Source organism: Mastigoproctus giganteus, chromosome 3, assembly GCF_048544385.1.
Source record: "Mastigoproctus giganteus isolate SK-2022 chromosome 3, ASM4854438v1, whole genome shotgun sequence".
Lineage (NCBI taxonomy): Eukaryota > Metazoa > Arthropoda > Arachnida > Uropygi > Thelyphonidae > Mastigoproctus > Mastigoproctus giganteus.
Genome location: NC_143577.1, coordinates 6,538,613 through 6,562,092, shown reverse-complemented (window position 1 = coordinate 6,562,092; position 23,480 = coordinate 6,538,613). Strand labels below are relative to the sequence as shown.

General features: G+C 39.3%; 1 protein-coding gene across 1 annotated transcript in view; it reads right to left on the bottom strand.

Annotated features, from left to right (window-relative positions):
• LOC150087633 (nose resistant to fluoxetine protein 6-like) overlaps positions 1-23,480 on the bottom strand; it is a 204,680-nt gene that overhangs the window by 79,852 nt on the left and 101,348 nt on the right. The window contains exon 9 of the mRNA XM_090369837.1: positions 11,554-11,646. Within this exon, the coding sequence (XP_090225963.1) occupies positions 11,554-11,646 (93 nt within the window). The remainder of the gene's footprint in view (positions 1-11,553; positions 11,647-23,480) is intronic.

Below are 23,480 nucleotides of genomic sequence, written 5' to 3'. Positions count from 1 at the left end.
GAAAGATGAAGAATCCCATTGGCATTGAGCATGCTCAAACCATTCAAAGCCTTATACACCTCTATCAGATCACCTCGCCGGTGCCTAGTCTCCAGACTCTGTAATTTGCAAAACTTAAGCCTTTCTTCGTAAGAGCAACCCTTTGTTCCATTTACTAATCTTGTTGCCCTTCTCTGTACCCGTTCCAGCAGCTCTACATCCTTCTTGAAATGAGGCCTCCAGACCTGTATACAGTACTCAAGATGTGGCCTAACCATTGCCTTATACAAGGGAATAATCACCTCCTTATCCCTGCTAGAAAAATTCCTGTATATCATTGACAAGACACCATTAGCTACTCTTGCAGCTCGTCTGCACTGCTCAGAGAACTTCATATCTGCCTGCACAATTACCCCCAGGTCCTTTTCATTCTCCACCACTGTCAGTGTAGTACCGCAGAGTTGATACGTTGCTCTGGGGTTACTGTATCCCATATGTAGTACTTTACATTTGTCAATGTTAAACTTCATTTGCCACCTCTCAGCCCATCTGTTCAACCTTTCCAGATCCTGTTGCAGCAGCATAGCGTCAGTAGTGTCCTTAACGACCCTGCCAACCTTTGTATCATCTGCAAACGTAGACATTAAACTTGATATCCCATCATCAATATCATTCATAAACACTGAAAACAACAATGGACCCAACACTGAACCTTGAGGAACTCCACTAATAACATTAGTGCACGTTGAGCAGTGTCCATTGATTACCACTCTCTGTCTTCTGCCACTCAACCATCCCCTTATCCATAGCAGCAATTTGCCTCCAATGCCACACTGCTCCAATTTGTGCAGCAGTCTTCCATGTGCAACAGTATCAAAAGCCTTTCTAAGATCCAAATATATAATATCAAAGTTATTCCCTGCATCCAGTTCTTTTGTGACTACATCATAGTATCCAATCAAATTGGTCAGGCAAGACCTGCCCTTAACAAATCCATGCTGCGTCTGAGCTATAACTGAATTCTTGTCTAGATGATCCTGCAGTGCTTCTTTAACCAGTGCCTCCATTAATTTACCTGGAACAGAAGTTAAACTAACAGGTCTATAATTACTTGTGTCAGCCTTTGATCCTCCTTTGTGAATTGGGGTTACATTTGCACATCTCCAGTCTATAGGTACCTCCCCTGAGTCCAAAGAAGCTCTCATAATTATGGCTAGGGGTTTGCATACTTCCTTTGCTGCCTCCTTTAATATAACTGGATAGATCCCATCCACCCCAGGTGCCTTTTTTATGTTTATCCTCAACAATCTCTCCTCCACTTTCCTCTCAGTTATTACAAAATCATCCAGCTCACTGCCAATGTTTACTTTACCTACATCATTCTCCTTCCTGAATAACTCCTCATGCGTGAATGTAGATGCAAAATACTCGTTTAGATTGTTAGCCACCTGAGCAGGATCCTCAACTGTTGAACCATCAATATCCAGTGGACCAATCTGATTCATCCCTTTCCTTCTCGAGTTCAAGTATGTAAAGAACTCCTTTCTGTTTTTCTTTGCATCCTTTGCCAAGGATTTTTCGTAGTCTGCCTTTGCCTGCCTAATCTCCTTTGTGACTTGGTTACAGACCAACTTATATCTATCATAGGCTTCCATGTCACCCATTAATTTGTATGTATCCCATGCATTTTTCTTCTCTGCCACATGTCTCATTAGTCCATCTGACAACCATTTAGGCCTAAACCTTGAACAATATTTCTTAGTTGGTATGTAAAGCGTGGTAGCCACCAAGATTAGTTCCTTGAATGCTTCCCATTTTGAGTTTGCTGTTGGTAACATCATCAGTTGGTCCCACTGTATAGAATTTAAATACTGTCTCAGACCATCATAGTCGCCTTTACGAAAACAAAAACCCTTCCCTTTACCTCTGATGGTAGTTACCTCCTTGAGTAAATCCCACTTCAACACACTGTGATCACTGCCACCTAGTGGTTCATTTATCTGCAGGTTCTTAATGCATGAAGAATCACTACTGATAATCAGATCAAGAGTATTGCTCCCTCTTGTTGCCTCACGAACATGCTGATGTAGAAAACAATCATCCAATAAATCCACAAAAGCCTTGCTAGTGTGCGAGTGACCAACCCACAAATTCCAGTCAATATCTGGGAAATTAAAATCCCCCATTATAAGACTCTCTGATTTACTGGCCCACTCTATTTCCCTGTACAATATATTATTATACTCATCAGAGTCATTAGGCCTATAGCACACTCCTACTCTCAATTTTGATTTCCCTATGCTTATGTCACCCCAAACTGACTCGACACTGCCCTGTCCATCGATGTCAACTGGCTTCACTTCCTTTGACTTTATGTGTTTCTTAATTAATAGCATAACCCCTCCTCCCCTCCTGTCCTGTCTATGCTTTCTATATACATTGTATTCCCCAAATTCCAGTTCCGCATTACTTATATCTGTGTGACACCACGTCTCTGATATCCCAACAATATCTGCCTTTGATGTTATGAGCAATACCTCAAATTCATCAAATTTGAGGTATTGCTCATAACATCAAAGGCAGATATTGAAAAGGCATTTGACTCCATACAGCATAAGGCAATATTTTGGGCACTGGAAAGACAAGGCAAAGCTACCCAATATATTATGATTTTGAAGGAAATATATGAGAGTGCTACCTCCTTTTTAGACTAGACGAAGACAGTAGGAAATTTAAAATTGAGAAAGGAGTTCGACAAGGAGACACAATATCTCCGAAGCTGTTTACAGCTGCCCTTGAGGAAGCTTTCAGAAGATTAGACTGGTCGCAGAAAGGAGTCAATGTGAACGGAGAGTACCTAAACCATTTACGATTTGCAGATGACATTGTGGTCATAAGCCACGATCCCAAAGAATTAGAGGAAAATCTTAATCAGTTATGCACAGCTAGTAAGGATTTTGGACTAAAGATGAATATGGCTAAAACAAAAGTAATGATGAACAAGTATGCCACAGAAAGGGAAATAATGATTGAATGAGCAGTAATTGAAAAGGTGGAGTCATATACTTATCTGGGACAAGTTATTAGCTGTAATAATGATAAATGGCTGGAAGTCAAGAGAAGAATAAATTTTGGATGGATAGATTCAGGAAATATAGTCACATACTGAAGAGCAATAACCCAGTTTGTCTGAAACGTAAAATAATGAACGAATGTATACTCCCCACCATGACTTATGGAAGTGAAACTTGGGCACTCACCAAAAGAATGGAAGAGAAGCTGAGAACTACACAGCGAAGAATGGAATGAATTATACTGGGAATCAGACTGTTAGATAAGAAGAGAAACACGTGGATTAGGCAGCAAACTCAAGTGAAGGACATTCTTATCAAAACTAAAGAACTAAAATGGTCTTGGGCAGGACACATAGCTCGAAGACATGATGACAGATGGACTAAGAAAATAACAGAATGGTATCCCAGAGGAGATAAAAGAAAACCTGGAAGACAAAGGCAGAGATGGATTGATGAAATTCATGAGTTTGTAGGTAGTAAATGGATGGCCAGTGCTCAAAAGAAGGAACTGGAAAGTTGCTGGAGAGGCCTTCATCCTGCAGTGGATTGAAAATGGCTGATTATGATGATGATGAATAAATAAATAAATAATAATAATAAAAAAATAAAAGAATAAAATAAAATAAAAATTAAATGATAAGAATAAAATAATAAAGAAAGCTGAAAAAATATATATATAATAATAATTAATAAATAAGAGAAAGGAAATGGACAACCTAAGCATTTCCCTCGTCCCATAGAAATTATCCAGCAGACCTTTGAATTTACCCAAACTGTCAGCATCTACCAGCCATGTAGGTAACTTATTCCAGTATTGCATCTCCAGTACATGGGTACCTCCCCTGAGTCCAAAGAAGCTCTCATAATTATGGCTAAGGGTTTGCTTACTTCCTTTGCTGCCTCCTTTAATATAACTGGATAGATCCCATCCTCCCCGGGTTCCTTTTTAATGTTTATCCTCAACAATTTCTCCTCCACTTTCCTCTCAGTTATTACAAAATCATCTAGCTCACTGCCAGAGTTTACTTGAACTCTGGCATTCCCCTTTCTAAATAACTCCTCATGTGTGAATGCAGGTGCAAAATATTCATTTAGTTTGTTAGCCTCCTGAGCAGGATCATCAACAGTTGAACCATCAATATCCAGTGGAACAATCTGATTCTTCCATTTCCTTCTAGAGTTAACATAGGTAAAGAACTCTTTTCTGTTTTTCTTTGCATCCTTTGCCAAGGATTTCTCATAATCTGCCTTTGCCTGCCTAATCTCCTTTGTGACTTGGTTACAGAACAACTTATATCTATCACAGGCTTCCATGTCATCCATTAATTTATATGTATCCCATGCATTTTTCTTCTCTGCCATATGTCTCATTAGTTCATCTGACATCCATTTAGGCCTAAACCTTGAACAATATTTCTTTGTTGGTATGTAAAGCCTAGTAGCTTCAAAAATAAATTCTTTGAATGCTTCCCATTTTGAATTTGCTGTTGGTAACATCATCGGCTGATCCGACTGTATAGAATTTAAATAATGTCTCAGACCATCGTAGTTGCCTTTACGAAAGCAAAAACCCTTCCCTTTACCCCTGATGGTAGTTACCTCTTTGAGTAAATCCTACTTCAGCACACTGTGATTACTGCCACCTTGTGGTTCCTTTATCTGCAGATTCTTAATGCAAGAAGAATCACTACTGATAATCAGATCAAGAGTATCACTCCCTCTAGTTGCCTTCCAAACATGCTGAGGTAGAAAACAATCAACCAATAAATCCACAAAAGCCTTGCTAGTGTATGAGTGACCAACCCACAAATTCCAGTCAATATGTATCCCATGCATTAAATGCACTTATAAAATGCATTTATAAGTGCATTATAAAATTAAATCCACTTATAAAATGCACTGTTTGCTTGATGTTTGCAGAGCAATCGGGTACGGGACATGATACTGCCAAGGGGGATGTCTTTGTGTGTGCGCGATGCAAGGAGTGTATCGATATCAGGCAACAACTCGGCGTTCTTATGGGCCTATATGAGAGCTTGAAGGGCAGGGTGGATGCCCTCGAAGAAACTAAATTGAGGGGCCCATCAAGCTCTCAGCTGCCCACATCAACGCCACAGCTTGCACTTGGGCATCGCGTGACACAGAGACAACCCCCAAGGCAGAATGCGCTGGTCCCGAAGGAACTAGTAGTTGTTGGTGACTCTATTGTCAGGGAAACGGGGAACATGCTTTGTAAAAAAGATAGGTGGAACAGGACCAGGGTATGTCTGCCAGGGGCAAAGGTTGATGACGTTGTAGAGCGAATATCATCTTTTAAGGGCACAAAAGGTGATATAGTTGTACACGTTGGCACTAATAATATTAAGAGTAGGAGACCGGCAGAATTACTTAACAAGTACAGGTCACTGTTGAAAAAAAGCCGTGAAGTAGGGTTGAATTTGAAAGTGTCTGCAATTCTGCCCAGACACGATAGGAGGGAGTATATGATGAGAGCCTTGTCGATCAATTCGGCCCTGGAAAGATTGTGCAAGGCTGAAGGGGTAGAATTTTTTTCAGCCTGGACTGTACATGTTAACAGGAGAGATTGCTTCTACAGGGATGGGATACACTTAAATAGAAGGGGTGCCAGAATATTTGCTGATGCTATCGAGGCAGTGTTAGGTGGGTCGGAAAACTGCTAGCTTGGGGGGAGACAAAGACTAATGGATTAACAGTAGACACGGGCAGAGGTGAAAGAGATTCTTGCACTGCTTCTATTGGAATGAGCAGAAGCCTGAAAAACAAGATGCAGGATATTTCAGAGACTGCTGGAAGTCATTGCGGTACAAGTAAACACATGGGTTGTGTTAGGGTAGCTAAGAATAGAAACAGGTGCATGTATACTTGCGTGTACACTAATGCTAGGAGTTTAGTAAATAAATTTGATGAATTTGAGGTATTACTCAAAACATCAAAGGCAGATATTGTTGGGATATCAGAGACGTGGTGTCACACAGATATAAGGAATGCAGAACTGGAATTTGGGGAGTACAACGTCTACAGAAAGGATAGACAGGATAGGAAGGGAGGAGGGGTTATGCTATTAGTTAAAAAACACATAAAATCCAAGGAAGTGAAGCCAGTTGACATCGCTGGACAGTGCAGTGTTGAGTCAGTTTGGTGTGACATAAGCATAGGTAAATCAAAATTGAGAGTAGGAGTGTGCTATAGGCCTAATGACTCTGATGAGTATAATAAGATACTGTACAGGGAAATAGAGTGGGCCAGTAAATCAGAGAGTCTTATAATGGAGGATTTTAATTTCCCAGATATTGACTGGAATTTGTGGGTTGGTCACTCACACACTAGCAAGGCTTTTGTGGATTTATTGGATGATTGTTTTCTACACCAGCATGTTCGGGAGGCAACTAGAGGGAGTAATACTCTTGATCTGATTATCAGTAGTGATTCTTCATGCATTAGGAATCTGCAGATAAATGAACCACTGGGTGGCAGTGATCACAGTGTGCTGAAGTGGGATTTACTCAAGGAGGTAACTACCATCAGAGGTAAAGGGAAGGGTTTTTGCTTTCGTAAAGGAGACTATGCTGGTCTGAGACAGTATTTAAATTCTATACAGTGGGACCAACTGATGATGTTACCAACAGCAAATTCAAAATGGGAAGCATTCAAGGAACTAATCTTGGAAGCTACCAGGCTTTACATACCAACCAAGAAATATTGTTCAAGGTTCAGGCCTAAATGGTTGTCAGATGAACTAATGAGACATATGGCAGAGAAGAAAAATGCATGGGATACATAAAAATTAATGGGTGACGTGGAAGCCTATGATAGATATAAGTTGGTCTGTAACCAACTCACAAAGGAGATTAGGCAGGCAAAGGCAGATTATGAGAAATCCTTGGCAAAGGATGCAAAGAAAAACAGAAAAGGGTTCTTTACCTATTTAAACTCAAGAAGGAAAGGGATGAATCAGATTGGTCCACTGGATGTTGATGGTTCAACAGTTGAGGATCCAGCTCAGGTGGCTAACAATCTAAACGAGTATTTTGCATCTACATTCACACATGAGGAGTTATTCAGGAAGGGGAATGTCGTAGGTGAAGTAAACATTGGCAGTGAGCTAGATGATTTTCTAATAACTGAGAGGAAAGTGGAGGAGAAATTGTTGAGGATAAACATAAAAAAGGCACCCGGGGTGGATGGGATCTATCCAGTTATATTAAAGGAGGCAGCAAAGGAAGTAAGCAAACCCGTAGGCATAATTATGAGAGCTTCTTTGGACTCAGGGGAGGTACCCATGGACTGGAGATGTGCAAATGTAACCCCAATTCACAAAGGAGGATCAAAGGCTGACACAAGTAATTATAGACCTGTTAGTTTAACTTCGGTTCCAGGAAAATTAATGGAGGCACTGGTTAAAGAAGCACTGCAGGATCATCTGGACAAGAATTCAGTTATAGCTCAGACACAGCATGGGTTTGTTAAGGGCAGGTCTTGTCTGACCAATTTGATTGGATACTATAATGTAGTCACAAAAGAACTGGATGCAGGGAATAACTTTGATATTATATATTTGGATCTTAGAAAGGCTTTTGATACTGTTGCGCATGGAAGACTGCTGCACAAATTGGAGAAGTGTGGCATTCGAGGCAAATTGCTGCTATGGATAAAGGGATGGTTGAGTGGCAGAAGACAGAGAGTGGTAATCAATGGACACTGCTCAACGTGGACTAATGTTATTAGTGGAGTTCCTCAGGGTTCAGTGTTGGGTCCATTGTTGTTTTCTGTATTTATAAATGATATTGATGATGGTGTATCAGGCTTAATGTCCAAGTTTGCAGACGATACAAAGGTTGGCAGGGTTGTTAAGGACACTACTGATACTATGCTGCTGCAACAGGATCTGGAAAGGTTGAGCAGATGGGCTGAGAGGTGGCAAATGAAGTTTAACATTGACAAATGTAAAGTACTACATATGGGAAACAGTAACCCCAGATCAACATATCAACTTTGTGGTACTACGCTGACAGTGGTAGAGAATGAAAAGGACCTGGGGGTAATTGTGCAGGCAGATATGAAGTTCTCTGAGCAGTGCAGACGAGCTGCAAGAGTAGCTCATGGTGCCTTGTCAATGATATACAGGAATTTTTCTAGCAGGGACAGGGATGTGATTATTCCCTTGTATAAGGCATTGGTCAGGCCACACCTTGAGTACTGTATACAGGTCTGGAGGCCTCATTTCAAGAAGGATGTAGAGCTGCTGGAACGAGTACAGAGAAGGGCAACAAGATTAGTGAATGGAACAAAGGGTTGCTCTTACGAAGAAAGGCTTAAGTTTTGCAAATTACAGAGCCTGGAGACTAGGCATCGCCGAGGTGATCTGATAGAGGTGTACAAGGCTTTGAATGGCTTGAGCATGCTCAATGCCGATGGAATTCTTCCTCTTGCTCAGAATAATCACCTGAGAGGGCATAAATTCAAATTGAGGAAGGACGGATGTCGGATAGATGTGCGGAAATTCGCCTTTAGCCAGCGGGCAGTTGGTTTGTGGAATAGACTTCCATCGCTTCTTGTTGAAGTTGATAGCCTAAACAAATTTAAGGCTCAGCTGGACAGGTATTTCGAACAAATTGAGCGGTGAAATGGGAGTAGTGGTTGTTTTTTTTTTTTTTTTTTTTTTTCTTTTTTTTTGGCTGATGCTGAATAAGCTTGCTTTCTTGCATCATATGCCTCTACTAATGCTAATGCTAATGCTAAATGCAAAGTACTGCATATGGGTAGAAGTAACCCCAGAGAAACGTATCAACTGTGTGGTACTACACTTAAGGTGGTAGAAAATGAAAAAGATCTGGGAGTAATTGTGCAGTCAGATATGAAGTTTTCTGAGCAATGTAGACAGGCTGCTAGGGCAGGTCATGGGGTCAATGATATACAGAAATTTTGCTAGCAGGGAAAAGGAGGTGATTGTCCCTCTGTATAAGGCAATGGTCAGGCCACGCCTTGAGTACTGCGTACAGGTCTGGAGGCCTCATTTTAGGAAGGATGTAGATTTGCTTGAGCGTGTACAGAGAAGAGCAACACGATTGGTGAGGGGAATGAAGGGATCCTCTTACCAAGAGAGGCTTAAGTTCTGCAAATTGCAGTGGCTGGAGACTAGGCACCTGCGCGGTGATCTGATTGAGGTCTATAAGGCCTTGAATGGGTTGAGCACGCTGAATTCTGATGGGATCCTCCCACTTGTTCAGAATACGAACCTACGGGGACATAAGTTCAAATTAAGAAAGGATAGATGTAGAATAGATGTGCGGAAATTTGCCTTTAGCCAGCGGGTGGTTAATTGCTGGAACAAACTTCCATCTGTCGTTGTGGAAGTTGATAGGTTAAATAAATTTAAGGAGGAACTGGACAGGCAATTGGAGGGTATGGTGTGATTTTTTTTTTTTTTTTTTGGCTGATGCTGCATAAGCTCCTACACTCGCTTTCTTGCATCAGGTGCCACTACTACTACTATTACTACTACTACATCTGTCTTTCCTCAATTTGAATTTATGCCCTCTCAGGTGATTATTCTGAGCGAGAGGAAGAATCCCATCAGCATTGAGCATGCTCAAACCATTCAAGGCTTTATACACCTCTATCAGATCACCTCGCTGGTGCCTAGTCTCCAGACACTGTAATTTCCAAAACTTAAGCCTTTCTTCGTAAGAGCACCCGTTTGTTCCATTCACTAATCTTGTTGCCCTTCTCTGTACTCGTTCCAGCAGCTCTACATCCTTCTTGAAATGAGGCCTCCAGGCCTGTATACAGTACTCTAGGTGTGGCCTGACCATTGCCTTATACAAGGGAAGAATCACCTCCTTATCCCTGCTAGAAAAATTCCTATATATCATTGACAATACACCATGAGCTACTCTTGCAGCCCGTCTGCATTGCTCAGAGAACTTCATATCTGCCTGCACAACCACCCCCAGGTTCCTTTCATTCTCTACCACTGTCAGTGTAGTACCACAGATTTGATACGTTGCTCTGGGGTTGCTGTTTCCCATGTGTAGTACTTTACATTTGTCAATGTTAAACTTCATTTGCCACCTCTCAGCCCATCTGCTCAACCTTTCCAGATCCTGTTGCAGCAGCATAGTGTCAGTAGTGTCCTTGACAACCCTGCCTACCTTTGTATCGTCTGCAAACTTCGACATTAAGCTTGATATACCATCATCAATATCATTTATGAATACAGAAAACAATAATGGACCCAACACTGAGCCCTGAGGGACTCCACTAATAACATTAGTCCACGATGAGCAGTGTCCATTGATTACCACTCTCTGTCTTCTCCCCCTCAGCCACCCCTTTATCCACAGCAGCAATTTGCCTCCAATGTCACACTGCTCCAATTTGTGCAGCAGTCTTCCCTGTGCAACAGTATCAAAAGCCTTTCTAAGATCCAAGTATATAATATCAAAGTTATTCCCTGCATCCAGTTCCTTTGTGACTACATCATAGTATCCAATCGAATTGGTCAGGCAAATGTTTGTATAGTTTGTAAATATTTCAGTTAAATATTGTAGTCCTACTCTTTTGGACGCAACAATATTTCTCATGTATTATGAAACCAGAAGCAAAAGGCCTTTTCCTTAGTGATCTATGTAAATGCAGGTAAATAATTACATAGTGATATTGGCTGAAGTCCAGTATAGTATACACTGGCAGGTACTTTGATGAAAGTGAGGAAGACGGCAATAATTGACAGGTGAAGGCATCTCCCATTTCTGATTGTTTTGTGTCATCGAGGAGGGTGGCTTAGCTTAGGTAGGGTGTTATCCCTCCATCCCGATGTTTAAAAATGGGAAAACGAGTTACCGAATTAAAAACAGTGGCAAATGTGGGAAAAAACACCCTAGGCATATCAACCTAGGAGGACAGTGGGTGGAGGAAGCAGTGGCTTCTGCCAATCACTGCTTTATTCCTGTCCATTTGTCAAAATATGGGAGTCACAACTTGTCAATCACTGCTTTCCCACTGTTTTGCTTGGTGCCATGTTGGAGGGTGTACACAGTTCTGGAGCTTTGCCGTGATATTTATGACCTTGAGAATTCCGTGCACTACAAATGCACAGGTAAATAATTACATAGGTCATTTCCTGATTAGATATAAACCAGTGCGTTTCGACAGGTGTGTCTTTTACATATAAAAGATTTGACTTACTCCACATACCTCTACATTTTATGTAGAAAAGCATGCATGGGGGTGGGCAAACCAAGCCCGTACTCACCAGATGTGTTGAAAAGGAAGTTGCTCTGTTTTTTTCTTTTTTTGGCTGATGCTGTATAAATTTTGCTTCCTTGCATAATTTGCCACTACTACTCCTAATGCTAATATCTAAAACTTAGCATTTGTAATTATCAGTATCCAGTGGAGCACTCCTTCTAGAGTGATCTCATAATTCCATTACAAGGATTGAGTACATTAATATTGTGTGGAGTATCATGTAACTTACCTCCAGAAACGATGAATATAAAACATAATCCAATTTATTTTTCCTTTGGTCTTATCAGCTTCCTTTAAAAATAGGTAAGTCAACAAGAAGCCACTAGGAAAAAAAATACATAAAAAGTGATTTAGATTGCTTATTTACACTTATATTAATTTTACACAATATATTCCTGTAAAGTCAAACAAAATATCTTAAAAAATTCAGAAAAACAAAAAATTCTAACTACTTCCATTTTACAATAAGTTACAGTGATAATATAATGAAATGAACTGAATGAATTGTCGGGAAAATGGAAAATATATTGTGCAAAAAGGATAGGATGTAATCAAACCAGGGTATATCTGCCAGGGGACAAAAGTTTATGACGTTATAGAGCAGATATATTTTAAGGGCAAAAAATGTATTATCGTTGTACACATCGGCATTACTTACAGTAAGAGTGGGAGATCTGCAGACTTAACAAGTACAGCAGACTCTTGATTTACCAGGAGCGGATTAACTGAAACACTTCAAGGCTCCAAAAAGAAAAAAAAAAAAAAAAAAAAAAACAGAAATCATAAAATTCAAATAATGTCTGGAATAGGTATAAACGTATAAACAGATGTTTTGCAAATCATAAATATGCGACAAGACGCAGTGTTATAAGTCGTCATTGGGAGATTAATGTACCTATTATCTTGCAACCTCCACTGTCTTCAACACCTGCCACTCAAAAAAAAAAAAAAGAAAAAAAAAAGAAAAAAAAAAAGAACAAATGTTTATTTTGTTTTAATGTGTCGCGTTGATTGTTGTGTTCCGTTGCATTACAAAAAGACAAATTCTGTTTCGTTATTTATGTCAGGGATATCGAAATTTTTTTTATAATAAATGTTTTTTTTTTTTTGTTTAGAAATCGTGAAAATGATGGGTAAATGCAAAAAAGAGTTGTGCTCTCAATTAAACAACAACTTAAAATTTTTCAAAAGTTTGAAAACGGTGAATCCGTTAAATCTGAACCATTATAATGTTGGTGACCAAACCATATGCGACATCATAAAAAATAAAGGAAAGCATCGAATTGGACACACGAGTAGTGTGTGGTAAGTTTTTTCATTTGTTATCTATCGCCATACTTTTTTAAGTAGGTTGCTGAACATTTTTCAATACAGTAAGTCCCCAATTTAAGTAACTTCGGACTTACGTTAAATTTTTTTTTCTCTTTTAGGATTGTAAAATTTAAAACAGATAAAAAAAATAAACAATAAACAATCAATAATGACAATTACGACACACACAAATTGCACAAGTGAGATATGGAGTAACAAGCTTAAAAATAGGAATGAAGAGAAGATTCTTAAAATTTGTGTTTTTTTTATAGGACTGAAGATTTCAGTGAAGGGACACACATTTCACCATAATAAAGTAAAACCCCATAGAATTCCAGCTATCAGTATTATCACAAATGCAATAAGATTGAGTTTCCTACCCATTTATAATGAATTACACTAACAGAAAAGCCCAATAAACCAGAAACTGTAAATTGTTTTTATTGTTTTATGGTAGTTACTTCCAGAAGTGTGATTTAGTAAAATGTGAGCTCGCATTGGGTGATAATAGTGAGTTTTTGCCTTAACCCTGGGGAGATTGTGCAAGGTTCATGGGGTAGAATTTTTTTCAGCGTGGTCTCTGTGCTTGCTAACAGGAGAGACTGCTTCTACAGGGATGGGATGCACTTAAATAGAAATGGTGCAAAAATATTTGCTGATGCTATCGAGGCAGTGTTAAGTGAGTAGGAAATCTGCTAGTTTGGGGGGGGGGGGTATTCACAGACAAAAAGATTAATGGTAGATGCAGGTAGAAGCAAAAGTGATTCTTGCATTGTTTCTATTGTAATGAGCAGAAGCCTAGAGAGAAAGTTGCTGGGGATTTCAAGAGCTGCTGAGAGTCATCATGGAACAAGTAAATACATGGGCTGTGTTAGGGTAACTAAGAGTAAGAACAACTGCATGTGTATTTGCATGTACACTAATGTTAGAAGTATAGTAAATAAAATTAATGAATTTGAAGTGCTGATCAAGACATCAAAGGCAGTTATTGTTGGGATATCAGACACATGGTGTCACACAGATATAAGCAGTGCAGAACTGTAATTTGGGGAGTACAATGTGTACAGAAAGGGTAGGAAGGGAGGAGGGGTTATGCTGTTAGTTAAGAAACACATAAATTCTAAGGAAATGCATCCAGATGACATGGGTGGACAGTGCAATGTTGAGTCTGTTTTGTGTGACATAAACACTGGGAAAAGGAAAATGAGATTAGGAGTATGTTATAGGCCTAATGATGTTGATCAGTACAATGAACAGTTGTGCAGAGAAATAGAATGGGCCAGTAAATCAAAATGTCTTGTAATGGGGGATTGTAGCTTTCCAGATATTAACTGAAATTGTTGCGGTTTGGTCACTTGCACGCTAGCAAGACTTTTATGGATTTATTGGAGGATTGTTCTCTACAGCAAAATTTTCGAAGGGCAACCAGAGGGAGTAATACTCATGATCTGATTATGAGCAGTGATTATTCATGCATTAAGAATTTGCAGATAAAGGAAACACTAGGTGACAGTGATCATGGTGTACTGATTTGGGACCTACTTTAAAGATGTAACTACCATCAAGGGTAAAGGGAAGGTTTTTGTTTTCGTAAAGGTGACTACAGAGGTCTCAGACAGTTTTTAAATTCTATAGAGTGGGATCAACTGATAAAGTTACCAACAGTGAATGCTGAATGGGAAGCCTTCAGGGGCTTAATTTTGGAGGCTACTAGGCTTTTCATACCAACTAAGAAATGCTGTTCAAGATTCAGGCCTAAATGGATGTTGCATGAATTAATGAAGCTTGTGTAAAGAAAAATGCATGGGATGCATATAAATTATCAGGTGACACAGAGGCCTACGACAGATATAAACTAGTCTGTAATTAAGTGACAAAACAGGTTAGACAAGCAAAGGCAGATTACAAGAAATTTTTGGCAAAGGATTAAAGAAAAACAGCAAAGATTTCTTTACTTATGTAAGCTCTAGAAAGAAAGGGATGAGTCAGATTGGTCCACTTGATATCGATGGTTCGACTATTGATGATCCTGTTCAAGTAGCTGATAAACTGAATGAGTATTTTTCATCTACATTCACACATGAGGAGTTATTCAAGGAGGGAAATGCCAGAAGTTTATCAAACTCTAACAGGCAGCTAAGTGATTTTGTGATAACTGAGAGCAAAGTGGAAGGAAAATTGTTGAAGTTAAACATAAAAAAGGCAGCTGGAATCTATCCAGTTATAATGAAGGAGACAGCAAGGGACGTAATCAAACCCTTAGCCATAATTATGAGAGCATCCTTACAGTCAGTACAGGTCCCCATGGACTGGAGATGTACAAATGTATCCCCAGTTCACAAAGGGGATTCAAAGGGTGACACATATAATTATAGACCTGTTAGTTTAACTTCTGTTCCGGGGAAAATAATGGAGTCACTGGTTAAAGTGGTGATGTAGGATCACCTAGACAAGACAGCAGCAATAGTTCAGAGATAGCATGGGTTTGTTAAGTGGAAGTCTTGTCTGACCAATTTGACTGGATACTATGATGTGGTAATAAAAGAACTGGATGCAAAAAATATTTTTGATATCATATACAACCAGGCCTTGCATAACACGAGTTCGATTAAAGCGTTTTTCAGTTATCGCTATTTCAAAAAATTATACCACTTTTCACTTTACACGATGCAAATTTCCAGTTAACGCGATCCTTTTTTTTTTTTTATGCGATAGTTGAAAAAGATTTGAATCACGCGTTAAGCTTACCGCACAGCGGATGGATAATAAACAAAGGTTTGCCTGCTGCCCGCCTCAGTATATTCCATCAACCATCGGAAAAAGACGTGTTACTTGTTTATCTCCCACTAATAAAGTCAATGCAGACTTGCATTTAAAAATTCAAATTTTTAAATGAGCCAGATGAAAATGTTACCGCGAAGGAGATAACGGTAAAAGAACTAGATGAAATCTTTCGTATTGCAGAGAACCTCAAACAAAAGGTTTGAGGTTTTCTGCGATATTTATTTCGCCAGGGCCCAGAGAAGATTGTTGTCGGCTATCGGAAATTGATTGATGAAAAGAGAAAGTCAACACTGTTCAAATATTTCCGCAACAGTCATTTCTTAATTGTGTATTTTATGTCAGAGGTTCCCAAATTTTCTCGGTTCACGGTGCTCTTAAGTGTCTCAGTAATTTTTTCACGGCGTACCTAGACCAAAAGAAATACCTAACGATTCCATTTATTAAGTAGTTAGGTCCAAACAACTTAATAAGAAATGTTGAAACTATGAACTACCTCGAGCTAATAGTTTGCGCGGTGTCCGACAGATGTCGAATCGCTGTGTTTCCCTCAAAAATTTAAAATATTCCACAGCACACAGTTTGGGAACCACTGTTTTATGCAATAAACATTTAATTACATAATTATTTTCATTATCTTTTACATTGTATACAGTTAAAAAGTTATTTAAAAGGTATTTTTAAAATTCTTTATGGACATTCCAGAAGGTCAAGGACCAATTATAATTTTTCCTATATTCAATTAAATTGTTTCCATTTTGCACGATGTGCTCGCGGGATGAATTAATCGCGTTAATCGAGGCCAGCCTGTACTGGGATTTCAGGAAAGTTTTTGATACTGTTACACATGGAAGACTGCTGTACAATTTGGAGTGGTATTGCAATAAGGGCAGGTTACTGCAATCAATAAAGGTATGGTTGAGTGGGAGACAGCAGAGAGTGGTAATAAGTGGTAATAAATTAATGTTATTAGCGGAGTCCCCTAGGGTTCGGTGCTGGGCCCAATGTTGTTTTGTGTATTTATCAATGATATCGATGAAGGTATATCAGGCATAATGTCCAAGTTTGCAGATGATACAAAGATCGGCAGGGTTGTTAATGACACTAATGACAGTATGCTACTGCAACAGTTTAACATTGACAAATAAGCAGCATGTTCGAGAGGCAACCAGAGAAAGTAACACTCTTGATCTGGTTATCAGCAGTGATCATTCGTGTATTAAGAATTTGCAGATAAAGGAACCACTAGGTGGCAGTGATCACAGTGTGCTGAAGTGGGATTTACTCAAAGAGGTAACTACCGTCAGGGGTAAAGGAAAGGGTTTTTGCTTCTGTAAAGGGGAGTACAGTGGTCTCAGCCAGTTTTTAAATTCTGTACAGTGGGATCAACTGACGATGTTACAAACAGTAAATTCTAAGTGGGAAGCATTCAAAGAATTAATCGTGGAAGCTACTAGACTTTATATACCGATTAAGAAATATCGTTCAAGGTTTAGGCCTAAATGGTTATCAAATGAACTAATGAGACTCGTGACAGAGAAGAAAAATGCATGGGATGCATATAAATTATCAGGTGACGCAGAAGCCTGTGGCAGATATAAGCTAGTCTGTAATCAGGTCACAAAGGAGGTTCGGCAGGCGAAGGCGGATTACGAGAAATCTTTGGCAAAAGATGCTAAGAAAAACAGCAAGGATTTCTTTACTTATATAAACTCTAAAAGGAAGGGGATGAATATGATTGGTCCACTTGACATCGATGGTTCGACTGTTGATGATCCTGCTCAGATAGCAAACAAACTGAATGAGTATTTTGCATCTACATTCACACGTGAGGAATTATTACAATTTGAAAATGGAAGAAGGTTATCAAATTGTAGCAGTGTGCTTAATGATTTTGTAATAACTGAGAGCAAAGTGGAGGAGAAATTGTTGAAGTTAAACATAAGAAAGGCACCTGGGGTGGATGGGATCTCTCCAGTTATTTTAAAGGAGGCGGCAAAGCAACTAAGCAAACCCTTAGTCATAATTATGAGAGCATCCTTGGACTCAGGGGAGGTTCCCACAGACTGGAGATGTGCAAATGTGTCCCCAATTCACAAAGGTGGATTGAAGGGTGACACGAGTAATTACAGACCAGTTAGTTTAACTTCTGTTCCGGGTAAAATAATGGAGTCGCTGGTTAAAGATGCATTGCAGGATCATCTAGACAAGACTGCAGCAATAATTCAGACACAGCATGGGTTTGTTAAGGGAAAGTCTTGTCTGACAAATTTGATTGGTTATTATGATGTGGTCACAAAGGAACTGGATGCAAAAAATAATTTTGATATCATATACTTGGATTTCAGGAAAGCTTTTGACACTGTTGCGCATGGAAGACTACTGTACAAATTGGAGCAGAATGGTATTAAGGGTAAGTTGCTACAATGGATAAAAGGATGGTTAAGTGGGAGAAGACAGAGGGTGGTAATCAATGGGTGCTGCTCTTCGTGGACTAATGTTATTAGTGGAGTCCCACAGGGTTCGGTGTTGGGTCCACTGTTGTTTTGTGTATTTATCAATGATATTGATGAAGGTATATCAGGCTTAATGTCGAAGTTTGCAGATGACACAAAGGTTGGCAGGGTTGTTAATGACAGTAATGGCAGTGTGCTACTGCAACAGGATCTAGATAATTTGGGCAGATGGGCTAAGAAGTGGCAACTGAAGTTCAACCTTGACAAATGCAAAGTACTGCATATGGGTAGAAGTAACCCCAGAGAAACGTACCAACTGTGTGGTACTACACTTAAGGTGGTAGAAAATGAAAAAGACCTGGGAGTAATTGTGCAGTCAGATATGAAGTTTTCTGAGCAGTGCAGACAGGCTGCTAGGGCGGGTCATGGGGTTTTGTCAATGATATATAGGAATTTTGCTAGCAGGGAAAAGGAGGTGATTGTCCCTCTGTATAAGGCAATGGTCAGGCCACGCCTTGAGTACTGCGTACAGGTCTGGAGGCCTCATTTTAGGAAGGATGTAGATTTGCTTGAGCGTGTACAGAGAAGAGCAACACGATTGGTGAGGGGAATGAAGGGATTCTCTTACCAAGAGAGGCTTAAGTTCTGCAAATTGCAGTGGCTGGAGACTAGGCACCTGCGCGGTGATCTGATTGAGGTCTATAAGGCCTTGAATGGGTTGAGCACGCTGAATTCTGATGGGATCCTTCCACTTGTTCAGATTACCAACCTACGGGGACATAAGTTCAAATTAAGAAAGGACAGATGTAGAATAGATGTGCGGAAATTTGCCTTTAGCCAGCGGGTGGTTAATTGCTGGAACAAACTTCCATCTGTCGTTGTAGAAGTTGATAGGTTAAATAAATTTAAGGAGGAACTGGACAGGCATTTGGAGGGAATGGTGTGATTTTTTTTTTTTTTTTTGGCTGAAGCTGCATAAGCTCCTACACTTGCTTTCTTGCATCATGTGCCACTACTACTACTACTACTACTACTACTAATACAAAGTACTGCATATGGGTAGCTGTAACTCAAGAAGAAATGTACCAATTCTGTGGTACTACACTCAGGGATGATGTGTAGAATGAAAAAGACCTGGGGGTAATTGTGCAGTCAGATATGATGTTCTCTGAGCAGTGCAGACGGCTGCCAGAGCGGGTCATGGAGTTTTGTCAATGATATATAGGAATTTTGCTAGCAGAAATAAGGAAGTGATTATCCCTTTTTATAAGGCAATGGTCAGGCCACACCTTGAGTACTGTATACAGGTCTGGAAGCCTCATTTTAGAAAGGATGTAGAGTTGCTAGAATGAGTACAGAGAAGGGGAACAAGATTGGTGAGAGGAACAAAGGAGTGCACTTATGAAGAAAGGCTTAAGTTCTGCAAGTTGCAGCATCTGGAGATTAGGCACCTGCGATTTGATCTGATTGAGGTGTATAAGGCTTTGAATGGTTTGAGCAGGCTCAATGCTAACAGGATACTTCTTCTTGCTCAGACAAAGAACCTGAGGAGGCATAGATTCAATTTCAGGAAAGATAGTTGTAGAATAGATGTGTGGAAGTTTGCCTTTAGTCAACGGGTAGGTGATTGCTGGAATAGACTTCCATCTGTTTTTGTGGAAGTTGATAGCTTAAATAAATTAAAGCTGAACAGGACAAACATTTGGAGTGACCGGATGGGTGAAATGGGAAGGTTTTTTTTTTTTTTACCTGATGCGGTATAAGCTTGCTTTCTTGCATCATATGCTTTGACTAATGCTAATGCTAACCCTGTGAAGTTCTTTACAGAAAATTTAATTTTAACTGTTATTATGGTGCCCAATAAGAGAATAAGTAACAGCGGTACTAGTAAATCTGCCAAGAAAAGGAAAGCGATTAAGTTGGATCACAAAATTAAAATAATAAGGATGTATGAAAAAGGTCAAACATTAACAAGTATTGCACGGAATTCGGATTTGTCAGTGTCAATGGTGAACACAATAAAGGACAAACACAGAATATGAGAAGTGATTACGAAATGCATATCAGTTTTTACAGAACAATAACATGCGTTTTTCATCATTTTTTCTTTTCTTATGTGCCACTCTGGCTACTTCACTGCTGTCTCCAGATAAAGTTCTCAATCGAACTAATTAAAAATATATAACTATTTTTCTATATATGAAACGTATATAAAAAATATACAACTAATTAATTGAAAAATATCTATCTATTTTTCTTCATTTTTCTGAGGATATTATGTGGTTTTTGTAATTTTGGTATATCAGGGATATAGCAGAAATATTTTATTAATCATTCCCGAGTTACGTAATACTCGACTTATGTAAGAAGTCCTGGAATGTATCTCTTACATATGTCTGGGACTTACTGTATTTTTGGATTAACCAGGAAATCCGGGAATTTTTTTTTTTTTACCATCTATCCTGAAAAATCGAGAGTCTACTGTATAGGACAATGTTGGAAAAAAGTCATGATTAGGGTTTATTTTGAAAGTGTTTGTAATTCTTCCCAGACACAATTAGAGGTAGCATATGCTGAGAGCCTTGTCAATCAGATAATGTGCAAGGCTAATGGAGAAATTTTTTTTTTAGCATGGTCTGTGCTTTATTAACAGGAGAGACTGCTTCTACAGGGATGGTATACACTTGAATTGAAAGAGTCCAAGAATATTTGCTGAAGCTGTCGAGGCAGCGTTAGATGTGTTGGAAAACTGCTAACTTGGGGGAATAAACAGATTAACAATAACCGCAATAAGAAGTGAAAGTAATTCTTGCAATGCTTCTATTAGAGGGAGCAGCAGCCTTGAAAGCAAGGTGCTAGGGATTTCAAGGAGTGATGGGAGTCATCATGAAACAAGTAAATACATGGGCTGTGTTAGGGTAGCTAAGAGTAAGAAAAGGTGCATGTACACCAATGCTAGGAACATAGTAAATGAATTTGAAGTGCTGGACAAGACATCAAATGCAGCACATTGTTGGGATATCAGAGATGTGGTGTCACTCAATTATAAGGGATACAGAATTGGAATATGGGGAGTACAATATACACACAAAGAACAGAAAACATAGGAGATGTGGGGAGGGCCTATGCTATTAGTTAAGAAGGACATAAAATCTAAGGCAGTGCATCTAGTTGACATGGATGCAATGTTGAATCAGTTTGGTGTGACATAAGCACTGGAAACCAAAAAATGAGAGTAGGAGTATGTTATTGGCCTAATGACTCTGATGAGTACAATGAACAACTATACAGAGAAATAGGGTGGGCCAGTAAATCAAAATGTCATAATGGGGGATTTTAACTTTCCAGATATTGACTGGAATTTGTAGGTTGGTTACTCACAGACTAGCTGGACTTTTGTGGATTTATTGGATGACTGTTTTCTACAGCAGCATTTTAGAGAGGCAACAAGAGGGAGTAATATGCTTGATCTGATTACCAGCAGTGATTATTCATGCATTAAGAATCTGCAGGTAAAAGAATCACTAGGTAGCAGTGATTACAGTGTATTGATTTGGAATTTACTTAAAGATGTAATTATCATCAAGGGTAAAGGGAAGGATTTTTGCTTTCATAAAGGAAAATACAGTGGCTTCAGACAATTTTTAAATTCTATACAGTGGGACCAACAGATGATGGTACTGACAGCAAATTCTAAATGGGGAGCATTGAAGGAATTAATGTTGGAAGCTACTAGGTTTTTCATACCAACTAAGAAATACTGTTCAAGGTTTAGGCCTAAATGGATGTCAGATGAACTAATGAGACTCATGGTAGAGAAGAAAAATGCTTAGGATTCATACAAATTATTGGTAAACACAGATGGATATGGTAGATATAAACTAGTATGTAATCAAGTCACAAGGGAGGTTAGGCAAGCAAAGGAAGGATGCAAAGAAAAACAGCAAAGACATCTTTATTTAAGTAAACATTAGAAGGAAGGGGATGAATCAAATTTGTCCACTTAATGTCAATGGTCTGACTGTTAATGATCCTGCTCAGGTTGCTGACAAACTGAATGAGTATTCTGAATTGATATTCACACATGAAGCATTAGCATTAGTAGAGGCATATGATGCAAGAAAACAAGCTTTTGCAGCATCAGCCAAAAAAAAACAAAGAAAAACGCTCCATTTCACCCCTGCATTCGTTCCAAGTACCTGTCCAGCTCAGCTTTAAATTTATTTAGGTTATCAACTTCCACAACAAAGGATGGAAGTCTCTTCCACCAACCAATCACCCGCTGGCTAAAGGCAAACTTCCGCACATCTATCCTACATCTGTCTTTCCTCAATTGGAATTTATGCCCTCTCAAATGATTATTCTGTGCAAGAGGAAGAATTCCATCAGCATTGAGCATGCTCAAAACATTCAAGGCTTTATACACCTCAATCAGATCACCTCGCAGGTGCTTAGTCTCCAGACACTGCAATTTGCAAAATTTAAGCCTTTCTTCTTAAGACAACCCTTTGTTCCATTCACTAATCTTATTACCCTTCTCTGTACTCGTTCCAACAGCTCCACATTCTTCTTAAAATGAGGCCTCCTGACCTGTATACAGTACTCAAGGTGTGGCCTTACCATTGCCTTATATAAGGGGATAATCACCTCCTTATTCCTGCTAGAAAAATTCCTGTATGTCATTGACAAGACACCAAGCTACTCTTGCTCTGCTCAGAAAACTTCATATCTGCCTGCACAATTACCCCCAGGTCCTTTTCATTCTCTACCACTGTGAGTGTGGTACCACATAGTTGAGATGTTACTCTGGGATTACTGCTTCCCATATGTAATACTTTACATTTGTCAATGTTAAACTTCATTTGCCACCTCTCAGCCCATCTGCTCAACTTTTCTAGATCCTGTTGCAGCAGTGTACTGTCATTAGTGTCCTTAACAACCCTGCCAACCTTCATATCATCTACAAACTTGGATATTAAGCTTGATATATCATCATCAGTATCATTTATAAATACAGAAAACAACAATGGACCCAATACTGAATCCTGAGGGACTCCACTAATAACATTAGTCCACGATGAGCAGTGTCCATTGATTACCACTCTCTGTCTTCTCCCACTCAACCATCCCTTTATCCACAGCAGCAATTTTCCTCCAATGCCACACTGCTAAAATTTGTGCAGCATTCCCAATTCTTTAGAGAAGTGGATGGTAGAAGTTTATCTAACTCTAACAGGGAGCTAAATGATTTTGTAATAATCATAGGGAAAGTAGAAGATAAATTGTTCAAGTTAAACATAAGAAAGGCACTCAGGGTGGATGAGATCTATCCAATTATATTTAGGGAGGCTGCAAAGGAAGTAAATAAACCCTTAGCCCTAATTATGAGAGCATCCTTGAATTCAGAGGAGGTACCCACAGTCTGGAGATGTGCGAATGTATCGAAAATTCACAAGATGGAGGGGGATCATAGAGTGACATGAGTAATTACACGATTGTTAGTTTAACTTCTATTCCAGAGAAAATAATGGAGTCACTGGTAAAAGAAGTAATGCACGATCATCTAGAGATGGCTCCAATTATGCTTCAGACACAGCATGGGTTTGTT